The sequence below is a fragment of the Neodiprion virginianus genome, chromosome 7 (genome assembly GCF_021901495.1).
Source record: "Neodiprion virginianus isolate iyNeoVirg1 chromosome 7, iyNeoVirg1.1, whole genome shotgun sequence".
Taxonomy (NCBI): Eukaryota; Metazoa; Arthropoda; class Insecta; order Hymenoptera; family Diprionidae; genus Neodiprion; species Neodiprion virginianus.
The window spans coordinates 15,128,729-15,141,778 of NC_060883.1; the positions used below are offsets into that span (position 1 = coordinate 15,128,729).

The 13,050-nt window shown below is 35.9% G+C and overlaps 1 protein-coding gene across 12 annotated transcripts in view; it reads left to right on the forward strand.

Annotated features, from left to right (window-relative positions):
- The window catches only part of LOC124308360 (zinc finger protein OZF-like), an 82,869-nt gene that overhangs the window by 54,597 nt on the left and 15,222 nt on the right, over window positions 1–13,050 (forward strand). For 11 of the 12 annotated variants that reach the window (XR_006908971.1, XM_046771001.1, XM_046770999.1 and 8 more), the window contains 2 exons: window positions 1,049–1,141; window positions 9,283–9,369. Coding sequence is in view for 11 of the 12 variants with exons in the window: in XM_046771001.1 (XP_046626957.1) it covers window positions 1,049–1,141; window positions 9,283–9,369 (180 nt within the window). In the remaining variant the exon portion in view is untranslated. The remainder of the gene's footprint in view (window positions 1–1,048; window positions 1,142–9,282; window positions 9,370–13,050) is intronic. The other variant, XM_046771004.1, reaches the window with a different exon arrangement.

The following is a 13,050-nucleotide window of genomic DNA, read 5'->3' on the forward strand; positions in this document are numbered from 1 at the left end:
CTGGTGATTATTGCTGTTCCTGTTCCTGTAATTATTTCATGCATATCTGTAAAGGTCTCTTTTGCCCAAGCCTCTGCGTCCTTATAATTGGTCCCTAGCATGTCCCTTAGTTTTACAACCTCCGGATTAAATCGATAAATTATATAATTTATATACGAAGCTCTATGAGTGTTGTTACAGTTTACGCATATGAGTTCTTGATCACAGTCCTTCTCTTCATGGTTAGCGCCTTATCTACTGCACCTAGTTAGGTGGAGATTTACTGAAAAAACGTAATTTTGTGGCAAAACCTATTGTTATTGCACAAAGTATTAGAACCAATAGTAAAATTGAAATTAGTGTTGTAAAAAGAAAATATCAAACAAGACCCTCCATTTTCCTGTAGTGTATAAACTCTTAACATGGCATGTGTTAGGTTTACATTACAACAAAAATTCTCTACTTGCCTATCCAAAATATATATATTGAAGTAATTTTCGTCGAAAGTAAGTCCTCAATATATACTTATATTCCATGTAATATATGACACTTTCCACACCAACTTAGTAAACTGTCTACTATGACATTTTTTAATTTCATAAAGGGTTTTTCCTATGGTAGTATGACCCCTGAAAACCTTCCTAAAAAGTTTCAATTTTTTCCAATCACTAGTCACCCTACGAAATTGTGAACCCATTTCAAAAACACCCAAATCTAAGTTTATGAAACAAGAGAAAAACATCCTGTTTTCTAAATGTACGATTTTTGCGTGAGATTCGGAATGACAGGACGTTCTTTTCTACTAGTTTTCAAGGGTCGCACTAACATGATAAAAATCCTTGATGAAATTAAAAATTGTCATCATCAACCCTTCACAAAGTTGGCGGGGAAAGCTCCGTATATATGTTTGATGTAAAATAAATTGAGTCAGGTTATTTTAAGTAAGTGATCGAAAGGTTCAGGTGTGAGACAAACAATGTATCGTTCTAGGGTTGAACAAAGATATTTGAAATTTGGTCAATGTCAGTTAATTACTAGGTGATAATGAAATTTGTTTTGCTGTTTATAGCAATTAAACCAGGCCATCATCCTGTGAAACGGCGCGGGGTTACCAGTGTAACAAAATGCCACAAGTGCAATGGAACTGGGATCATATTCATCGGTAAGTTGAAAAGTTCTTTCTATGTGCTGGAGTAAATTGAAACACATTATTACTATATATGCTATGATATGGTCATCGAAACAAAACGTTTTAATTTTTGTAATCGATTTACTTCTGTTTTTTTTTCTTGTAAAGACCTAGGGCAGTTATTGTCACATCACAATCCATTTAGTGTATAGATAAAAATGCTGCATGGGATATTCTGTGTCAAATCGACCTTTGACCTGTAAGACTACAATAACATTACGATTTTTACAGGCACTTGCACATACATAAATAAAAAAATTAACGAAAAACAACGACAACAACTATTCCAGGAAACCGAAATACTCGGCAATGTTTTTATTTTTCATCACTAGCGAACAGAAGAGTATTTGTTTTGGAAAAAAAGTGACTACTAGTTTTTGCATACCGAAAGGATTCTAAGAAGGGAAACGATGCGAACGACGACGCACCGGCAGATAGGTAACCGAAGTTAGATCTCATTTTTGTTACGATGGTAAACATGGGTCTGTGCACGGTATCTGTCACAAGCCAGTCTGACTTAATAACGCAGTTGTTGTAGCTGACACGGATTTTGCTATCAAAAGGTAACTACCGCTGTCAAAAATTGAGTTTGGGTAGATGTGATCACAATCGACTTCATTAAAATAAAATTAATACGTGCCATTAACCCACATTTAATATGTCAGACTTGCGATCGACTTACAAGTACTGTGACATGCATTTCGCCGGGTCCGGAAAACATGTTTCACAGCTTGGACTGGATTGGGATTCAAACCCGAGACCATTCGCTTCCCAGGTGACTGCACTGACCACTGTGGTACCAAGGCTGCTCCCGAAACATCTTCTCGGACAGCTACCCGACTAGTTCGAGAAATGCCACGATATAGTACTTGAGTAAAAGTAGAGCATTCAACAATTCCAACAAAGCTAGATGCATTTCGACGTAGGTCAGCGGTCGAGTGCGGCGTCTCCATAACCTTGCGAAATCGAGCGGTTAGTCTCTAGTGACAGTTTTTGACGTAATTCAGGTCGTGACGCTGTTTGCCTGCAAAAATAATGCAGGATCCATAAAGAATCGAGTTCTCTAACTACTTTACCATTGTAAAGAACACTGTAAAAAAACGCGGTGCAGACTTCTACAGAATATTTTTTGGTATCCCTCTTACACTCTTCTATGTCAATCTAATACTACCTATCGTCAATCTACCATTATCTGACGTTCAAGTTTTGCATTGATCACAAAAATTGTTCTACAGTAGTCCTCACCAGCTCCTTTTGGTTTACTTTAACACCACCAACTTTTTATAGTGGAGCCACTTGTGCGAATAAACTTACCATAAAATAATCATGTTCAAATTTATTAGATTTTGTGCTACAATGATATCACAATTTTCAAGTCATCTTTGAAATCGTGCAATTTTAGAGCACACCTAACGAAACTCAATTTTTGACAGCGCAAGGTAACCTCTGCTAGCAAAGTCAGTGTCAGCTGCGACAACTGCTTAATTAAACGCGGAACCTACCTTAGGCGGCGGAAAAGTACGTGGTTTTTGAGAATTTTTTCGACACCGCAGAATTGAATGGATATTTTTTAACCTCTGGGGATCTTTTATTATTAGTTTGAACTACATCTGGTAACTTTTTCAGGATACTTGAACCGTAATTGATGGGGTTATTAATCACGTTCCACATCAGCTGTTCATTCGCGTTGGCAATTTGCGTACATTCTGGAGGTCCCAATTTTGATCTGAAACTAATGAAACTGAAACTGTTTCATTATTTACATTAATTCGAAGAACCTCAACCTACCGTTGAGATAATTGCAATATTCTGAAGTATCATTTTTGCTTGCAAAAAACTGTGAAAAAGTAGTCAAAAATGACACCCTCTTTTTAAAACACGTGTACAACATTAAATATTCGACTCTAATGGGTATATTTAGACACATGTTCTAAGAAATAACCTATCAATTAAAAAAATTCAGTATTGCTGGTTTCACGTCAAAATCGCAACCTCTCGAATGTATGCAAATTGTCAACGCAAATAAAGACCTGCTGTGGGGCTTGATTAATTATGGTTCGAATGACTTAGAAAACTTACCAAATGTAGTTCAAACTCGTAATAAAAGATTCTCAGAATGAAAAAAAATATCCATTCAATTCTTCTCTGTCGAAAAAATTCCCGAAACCACTTACTACAACCTTGTAACGTAAGTTCCCATCTTATTTAAGTCAGACGGGCTTGTCGCAGACGCCGTGCACGGCCCCATGTTTACCATCCTACCACAAATGAAATAGAACTCAGTAGTCTTGTACCTTATGCTTTGAAAAAATAATATAACAATAACGATAACAACAACAACACTAGCAACAACAACAGAGAACCTGGAGTTACGGACGAAAATTTGTTTGAGCTGCAACTTCTAACGATACCGACAGAACACTCCGCTCGCGATCTGACACGAAATATCATACAGCTACGCTCTATTTTGTAGGATATGGTCACTCGTTATTATTCACTTGACTCTCCACATGTCTCTTGACTATCATTATTAACCGTCACTTGGCACAGCTATTTTTTCGGGATATACTTGCCACACCGGGACTCTGTGGAACGCGGTCCTATGTTTTATTATAACTTCAAGTCAAATCGTCCGATTTTGGTTTGTTTTTTCCTTTCATGATGGTCGAGAAATCGTAAGAGCTAAAGAATATTGACATATAGCGGGTTAAAAAATGTTTTCTCTCGAGAATCGCGAGTTTAGGGTTCTACTTTGGGGTTTGTGAGGGTTTATATACTGTAAAGTTTTCTCGTGAATTTCAAGTCGATCGAAGTTAATTCCCCTTAATTATGACTCCTGCGAACTTTTAAAACGACATTCCAAGAAACACACGTTTGAAATTTTTACGGAACTTTTACAGTAAGAAAAATAAAAATTTCTGTCTCACATTATACCATACTTCACTGGTACTTTCTACTCCACCCTGAGGTCTCCAACAAGTTACTAGTCTTGTAGTGATAGTCCCAACTTTCTTGAAACAGATCTGGCGTTTTTTTTTTTTTTTTTTTTGTCTCTTCTAGTTGCACTCATTTCACGACAAAGCCAGATCTGGAGCGGGTAGTGTCGTGCAATACAAAATACTTTAAATTTTTGAAGATATTATAGATGCAGACTTCTGATTGCGCTTGAATTTTTCAAAGGCTTTGACTACAAGACACATGAAATAATTTGGGAATTGATTCCTCAATTTGTATTTATATAATATTGCGTTATGTAAAATGTGGACAATTCCTAATGGTCAAAGTCAAATTGACATGGCAGGTTGATTTGGCATGGAATATTCCATACACATGGTGTATTGATATTATAATATGTGAATACCACTGTGGCGTTATGAGAAAAAAATAATAAAGTGAACTTTTCCTCTAATTGAAACTACCTGGTCAGATTTACTTTAAAAAAATTGACGAGAGCATAGTTGTATAGTAATTTTCGACTATAGCGAGAAATGTGTCTCGCGCAGCATATGTGCATAGCCAAATATGTTGTAAACGTCCAAAGTTCACACGCGCTTTGTGTCCCAATCTGTGAATAACTCTTGTTTAATTTTCTACTGGTGAAATAAAGCGGTATGAACTACTTGCATCTAGCAATTTCAAACGTCTCATATTTTATATACAGCCTATGATATATACGTACACCCGTGTAGGTTGATTCTGAAACGGAAATGGTGTCTATGGTGCTGACTTACGTTGAAATTACAATACAAACCAGTAGCAGCCATCAGGTAAAAACGCTATTGGTTTTTACTGTGATACCAACCTAAATCGATACCCAAGGCACCACTTCCGTTCCAGAATCAACCTTGGTAGGTGTATAGTGGCGTTTGCCTTTTACTGCATTAGGTGCGTACAATTTTCATTATTTTTAACCCATAAGGACAACTGTATGCTAGGGAAAATGCGATGGTGATTAGACCAAGATTCGATGGACTCGCATGACAAATTCGTTTATTTTTTTTCTCTAGCTACCCTCTCATATGCTCCATTTGACATAATGCAATCGGACTTACAATTGAGATTTTGAACAAGTTCAATAAAATGAAATGAACTAGTACGAAGTTTGATAAAATCCAGCATTTTGCAGGTGTACGAACTTACTAGCGAATATCACCCACTGCTTTTTGTAACTTGTAATGCTTATGCGGGGAAAATGAGAAACGTGTGTCAAGAGTGTGTGTTACATCACGTATGGTTAGTCTGTTCATGTGGTTTCTGTTTTATTTTCTTATCGAGTAATATCTTGTTTAATGTGTGTTATAAGGGGATATTTGTGAGAATTATAAATTATCTTACAGTAATCAAAGTACTTACTGTTAGATCAAATTATTACATAGAAATTTTTCACACACAAAATGCTTACCGATTTTCTGTACACCCCATTTTTAACTGAAATGAAAAGCCACGCCATGTTTGAGAATAGTTTTTTCCACAACCATTTTGGAATCATCGTGGAGTGTAACAGTCATGTTGGCTGTTGAAATTTTTATTTGTATTTCTTTTTGGCTTCAGCATCGGCAGCCATTACCAAACCTTTAATTTACTTAAACACTACTAAAAATTGTGAAAACAAAATTACAAAAATCCAACTAAAATGTGTACACCTGGCTATACATTTACCTCCTACGAATAGTATTTAAATTTATTAATTTTATGTCAATTCCATGATCTTATGCTATTCAGAAATTACAATTTATTGTCCGAGGTCTGTTCTGCTGGATCTTGATACTCAGGAGTACGTAATAACTCCGATTTTCGGATTTTAAACAATCCACCTCTCTTAGAAGTGAAATTGCACACTAATCACTTTTGGTCATGTGAGAAAAGTATAGGTTTCGATCGAAAATCAATTTTTCTAATTCCAACGAATCTTTACGTTTTCGAATCCTTAGAATTCAAGAAACAGGTTTTTCAGGAAAATGTCGATCTGTCCGACAAACTCCCGCGATGATCTCGAAAACGGCTCAATAAAAAAATTTGAAACCACAGGATTTTACAATTAAATGATGGGCATGAAAAATTGTTATGTCCCGCTTAATTTGAACTTTCGATTCTACGGGAAATAAATCGATTCTCAATGTTTACTTGTTCGGAATAAACAATTATATTTTTTCTCAGTTTACATATTTATTAAAAAAAAAAAATTATGAATTTTTAGTTTTTCAGAAATTTCTTTTGTTCTGATTCCTCTTTCAAAACTTTTTTATTTGGTTGCCAATTCTATCAGTTTCAGTTTTTCCACTTGGGTTGTCGAAAGACTGTTTTCTTTTCATGGTAATGAAAACTATCGCGAAAAAATTCTTTCCGACTTGTTTTTTTTAGCGTTATGTATATTTCACCTTACCTAGCAGTAAGACCAAGATTTTTAAAATGAAATTGGTGTTCACAGGTTAAAATGTGGTGCAACAGATCGAATTGTTTAGTGCCACCACGTTTTACACTGTATTAATGTTCACACATTTTTTTTTTAAGATGTACGAATTATCATTTGATCTTTTCGGTACAACTTTTGCTGAGTCTGTCTCGTACCTGCTACACTAGGACTTCGATAATTGCAACTGCGATAACTGCAACAATCCCCACTATACAACCCATATCGATCGGCGTGGTGGGAGAGTGCCGGCCTCAAGCCAGTAGTCTCGTAGCACGATTTTTAAAATAAGGGCGCATTCCGGGGCTCCTCAGAGGTTATATGTATGTAGAACTCGTTGTTATTCTCGGTTTTTTCGAGGGGCAAAGATGCAATTTGCAAAGGTGCAATTTCATCGCACCAATTTTCGCTAATATTTTCCGATTTATATAGGAATATATATATATATTCGTATATATATATGCAAGAAGGCGCTAATCGTGACACCCGAACTTAGTACGGCACTGTTATCGACTATGTGCGCATTGTAAGCACGGGCGGGGCTTGCGCACCTTCGATTTCTGCAAGTGTGATGCGTCTCCAGTCCCACGCGGTTGCAATTATCAAGGTCCTAGTGTATTGTGAAAATAAATTTGGCAACCTAATGACAGCTAACTAGGCTGTAGCCACAACGGCAAATCACTAAAATTTGTAACCGCCAACGTAACTGTTATATCCGAGATACCTGTGATTACACCATTTTATGAATTAAACTTGGTTTGAACTCTAAGAACAACCAAATTGCAAAAATATCGCTTGATAACAAAGAAATACTCAATAACTCTTGTTACACACTCGATGATTTTTATATTGAAAAGCTCATTTTCTTACTTCATAAAAATGATCTGGCCAGTACTACTCTTATAAAACTACAAAGTAATAATCAGTGTACCATTCATACCGAGGATCCTACAATGACAATGCTATACTCATAGAGTAAACCTGCATTGTTGCTAACTGAGACTCGTCATTTTTGAGTAAATCTAAAACAGGAGTGTTGAAAGGTCTTTCGTTTATGCATTTATTGTTTTGTTATGAAGCATTTGACTCAAGATGAATCAGAATCATCAACGTTACTTTTACCGGTCAAATATTGACAATTTATAGTTTTTCGAAATTCTTAGTTAGATGTAAAATAAAATTAATAACTATAAGTCCACTGTCGATTTTAAAAATAGTGAACACTCGGCTGTCTGTTTTTTTTTCTTTTTTGTTTGTCCTATACGAACTTTGGTGAAGGAAATGTTAGAACTACACCGTACAAATTTTCAGATTTGCACACAAAGCTATTTAGGTATTTTAACCACGGTAATTTTCATTCTCGACTTTACTAAATACCTTGAGGGTCCGTAATTCTGTTAAATATTCTCAACCTGCCCATCGTAAGTGAAATAATTGATTTGAGGGATCTGTTAACGAATGATTCGAAAGCCCACAACAAAAGTAATTTCAGTTATTCTAAAATAAATATTTGCCTCATGTACGGCGCTGAATTTGGCTGCAGTCTTGAGCTACCAACAGCACAGGCCAGGTGTGAATAGGGTCATCAGCCACCCCGCAGCATATTTCCGTCTCCGCTGTCTGACGAGTATACCAGGACACGAATGCTTAAACAGACGCCGATCATCGAGAAAATGCATATTTTTCCCTTCTTAGCGCTGCGGCTCAACTGCTTGAAAGTCTAACGAATTTTCAACAAATATCATAGAATTTTATTCAACATCTTCTAAACAACAGTGTTAAATTTTACAAAAATTGTCAACTCTTAAATGTGATAATATAATGAGGAATCTGAGTAATTTAAACTTTCATTATTCTGGTGTTTAAGCTGAACGTTTGAAAATACACACTGATCTTGGAAGAAAGTGGGTGAGCAGTATTCCTCTTTCTAGAAAGTGTAGTGTAAAAATTTGATGAAGCCTGTAACTTCAATATCGAAGATGGATATCTGATTTCAAGGAAAAGTGCTGAAACTATGTGATACCTGATTTTTTCTTGAAAATAGTAGTGAAGCTTGGTACAAAACCGCATTGTACGGTGTCTGTTTGAACATTAGTATCCCGGTATACTCTTTAGACAGTGGGAATGAAAATATGACGCAGGGGGTCCCATAACACTATTCACCCCTGGCCTCTACTGCTCAGCGGTTGAAACCTGTGGCTAACTTCAGCATCGTGCTTCGTGTAACAATTACACAGATCCACAGCACGCCTTGTGTAAATGTAAGAGAAATTGAAACGCAAGGTTCTACGTGATGAGAACAGCATATGGCGCTTATGAAATGCAGGTTTAGAGCAATACATGTTTAGCTACTATGTCTGTAAATGTTACACCGAAGCTGATAGCATCGCTTCGAATAATTTAATAAACTGGTGTGGGATCTTACGTTCTCAAAAGATTTTTAATATGTGTTGAAACTATGAGAATCCAACAAAATAATAGTAGTATTCAACCTGATATATTAAAATAGTTTCTTTTTTAACAGTTTGTCATTTTCCCCAAATATATGTATCGGTGATAACATTTTGTGAGAATTGCCGGCAAGTTGACTTTTCTTTTGTATTTCATTATCGTCGTTTTCATAATCATAATTGTTATTGTTATTCTTATTGCTGTTGTCACTATTGTTATCATCATGGTTGCGCATTGTGGTGATGTATGTTAGGCAAAGACGAGGATAAACTAAATTCTGGGATCAGTTCACTCGCCAAGTGTGGTGGCTGCAAGGCGACAGGTCGAGTCACCATTGGAAGTAAGTGGGATTGAAATGGGAAATTTATTTCAATCACATTTTGAAGTATATCTCGTTACTTTTAGGTGGTGACAGTTCTAAATGTTTTATCAAACTTTGATGGTGTTATATTAATATATTGTACAAACACTCTGACACTATTATTTTTCGCTATTTTTTACTTTTATCTTCCATTTATTTCTCTTCTGTATAAAAAGTGTCACGCTACTAATGAAGCATTCAATACTGTTGAATAAAGATTTTAGGGGAGAAGCTGTGAATGAGACACATCTAAGCGATATTGGTGAATAGCAGATGCAAAATTGATGGAATTTTCAATGAAGAACCAAATCATAGATGATCCTACTCTTGAGAATTATAAGTTTTATTGTAATTTATTTTAAACTATCAGAAATTAATGACACTCTCACAAAGTGTATTCACGCCACATTACAAGCAGTATGTCAGGTTATGTGGCGCAGTCATGAATCATATGTAAATAACCTGGGAGGCACAGTTTTTTACACTTCAAAGATGAATTCATCGAATAACAATTCATTCATGATGAATAATCGGATTTGGAAACACTGCTTAATTCAAATAATACGATCTTTATTAGATTTGAGTAAAATTGAAGTTGACCAATTTTGACAGGATGCTATAGTCAGTCTACCGATTGCATTATTTGTTGCTTACTTTGACTATCAACACCTACGAGTGAATAAAAAATATAAGAAGGATCCCAAGCCGCAAATTTAGTAATGGGGATGTAGTCGTCACACATTGTTCAGAGATGGTAGTTCACTATGTCAAGACGTGTATCAACACAGCATACTTTCAGAGAAGATCTCGTGAAAGGGCCCGTTTTGAACCACGCGATAACAGTGCCAGCAGATGCACAACTTTTACCTGAGCCAAGTGTAGCGGACAAATGCTGCTGCGAACGAAAACTAGTGCATGTGTTAGCGCTGGCGGCAACCGCGTGGCTCCGAATGGGCCCTTTCACGAAAGCCCCCCTGTCTAGTATTAAAAAAGTGGTGGAACTCTGGAATTTCAAAATCCTATCGGGCCTTTATTCGTTCACCGATTGTTTCATCGGACAGGGTTCAATTATTGGAATTCATTCTTGATCGGGGTGACGTTCAGGCATTTTTTTTGTCTTAACTGTCTGTAATCTGATGTTGGAAAAGGTGAACTTTTTTTAAACAAGCTCAGAAAACCGAAACTACGAATCAGGCGCAGGTAGATTCTAGCATGTGTAAAATACCGACATATGACCGCCATATTCCAACAATGTATGACGTGCAACGGCTTCACCTTCACCATGGTGTAAAAATAAGAGGTGCTCCGACTTGCCCTCGGTCGCTGTGATTATTTTGTCTTAGTACGGCGGAAATCCGCCAGGTGCCTCATGCATTGGTGCGGACGAGGCAAACAATAATGGCGGCGATCTAGCAGACAGTATTCAAGAAAGTTTGACGTTTCCATGTGGAAAATCAAATCTGTTGCTGAAGATTACATGGGTACATTAATATTTCACAAAAGAAAATAATTGTATGATGAATGTATGTGACTATAGCGACAATATATTAGTGAAAATGAAATGCCTGATGAATCGAAAGACCAAAGATTAAATAAAATTCCATCGGTACGCTTTCTTGATAAAAAGAAAACGGATGCACAGTAATAAATGTGTGGGGGAAATAACAACGAAAGTTGACAGACAATCCGGGATCGACGTTCGGGTTTCGTCGTTTACTCAAAAGGCAAAAAAATGGTGAATTGTTGTTTGCCTGATTGTCGAAGCGGATGTCTAGGAGCTGACGAAACAGTCTCCTATATTTCAAAAGTGGTCCAGTACTGTGAAACAATTTGGCGTCGATCTTGAACTCAATCATTTTATTTGCGTAAAGCACTTCAACTATGGTGTACCTAATTTATATCAGGTGACAGTTGATGATGTTCTATTAAATTGTAAGTACTCATTTCCATGTGATTTGCATAAGGAAGAAGTCATTGCATACTGTCTACATTACTATACAGTTATGAGAATACATCAATCAACTAAAACAAAAAGTCGGGAAATCGTAAAGACTAGTAGGGTAAAAAAAAAACAAGCCAAACTATACTCTATGTAAAAAAAAGTCACGTTAAATTTTTGAAATATTTGAATATAATAATAATAATATTATATATAATAGGTAATTACTTTATTAATACCCCCACACATTTATTATTGTGCATCCTCTGCATGATTGATTCAGTGTGATTACCGTTTACTTTTTATCAAGAAAGCGTACCGATGGAATTTTATTTAATCTTTGGTCTTTCGATTCGTCGTGCATTTCATTTTCACTAATATATTGTCGCTATAGTCACATACATTCATCATAAAATTATTTTCTTTTGTCAAATATCAATGTACCCATGTAATCTTCAGCAGCAGATTTGATTTTCCACATCTAAACGTCAAACTTTCGTGAATACTGTCTGCTAGATCGCCGCCATTATTGTTTACTTCATCCTCACCGACGCATGAAGTCCCTAGCGGATTTCCGCCGTACTAAGACATAATGATCATAGAGCTCAACACAGGGATTATAGGGAAGTCGGACCACCTCTTATTTTTACACCGTGACCTTAACCCGGCTCGTGCTCCTTTCTGTAAATTTTATTGAATCAAGCCTACGCATTACTGATGTGAAAAAACCGGAGTCAGCGCAATTCTAAATGCAATGCCGAATACAGATGATCAAAAAAAGTTTTGTTCTACGCAATCGTAATGGTAAGAAATCCATTTCTCCACTTGAATCACCACTTATTGCAGGAATACATTTTCTGGTTTCATTTTTGAATGAAGCAAACAAGTTTCGCGATATTTTTGTTCAGAATTGCATATATAATTGCGCTGAATGCGGTATTTTTTACGTCAGTGAAACGTAGGCTGCAATGATAGTTAAGGTAAGTAACATTTTACTAGATCGGTAAGATCTCTTAATCGAAGCTGTTTTAAACTGGCAAGATCACCTCGAAAAGCAGATTTATTTTACAGCTTTGTAATTTTGATATTATCGTGTTGAGATATTTGAAAATTTTAGTAATATTTCCAAAAAGTCAATGATTATTGTTTTCTTCTTTAACTGCACATTTAAAAAAAGACACGATTATGAGCAGTAATTATCAAGTGTAATTGGTTTGGTGGTGGACACCACATTGATCATACGCACATTATTTAAGTATTTCGTTGTAATGGATTTATTTTAAGGATTAAAATTAACAAAGTGTCTACCGTATTTTTTGAAAGACAACGGTCAGAGATTCTTTTGATTGGGCAACATTCAATGTGTGATCAATAAAAGGTTATTGACGTATTTTCTTGACATTAATTCGACGCAAGTATGGGCTAAAAATAAGTTTCTCCGATTAGATCAATACGAGTTTGATAATATTTAGCATAAAAATTTTTTGTGCAATCGCCCATGTTGTATAAACCGCGCAAACAAGAATAATTCGAATTTCACACCTAAAAACAATTTGCCGCTTTTCCCCTATATCCTTACTATGCTTATTATTACAGTATTTTATAAGCATTCCATCAATTTTCAGTTGTAGCTACATGTAAATTAAAGCATGCAAAAATGAGCATTTACAATATTCTAAGTAAATTTTATGCACAATTTTTTAAACACTTATGTCATGAAA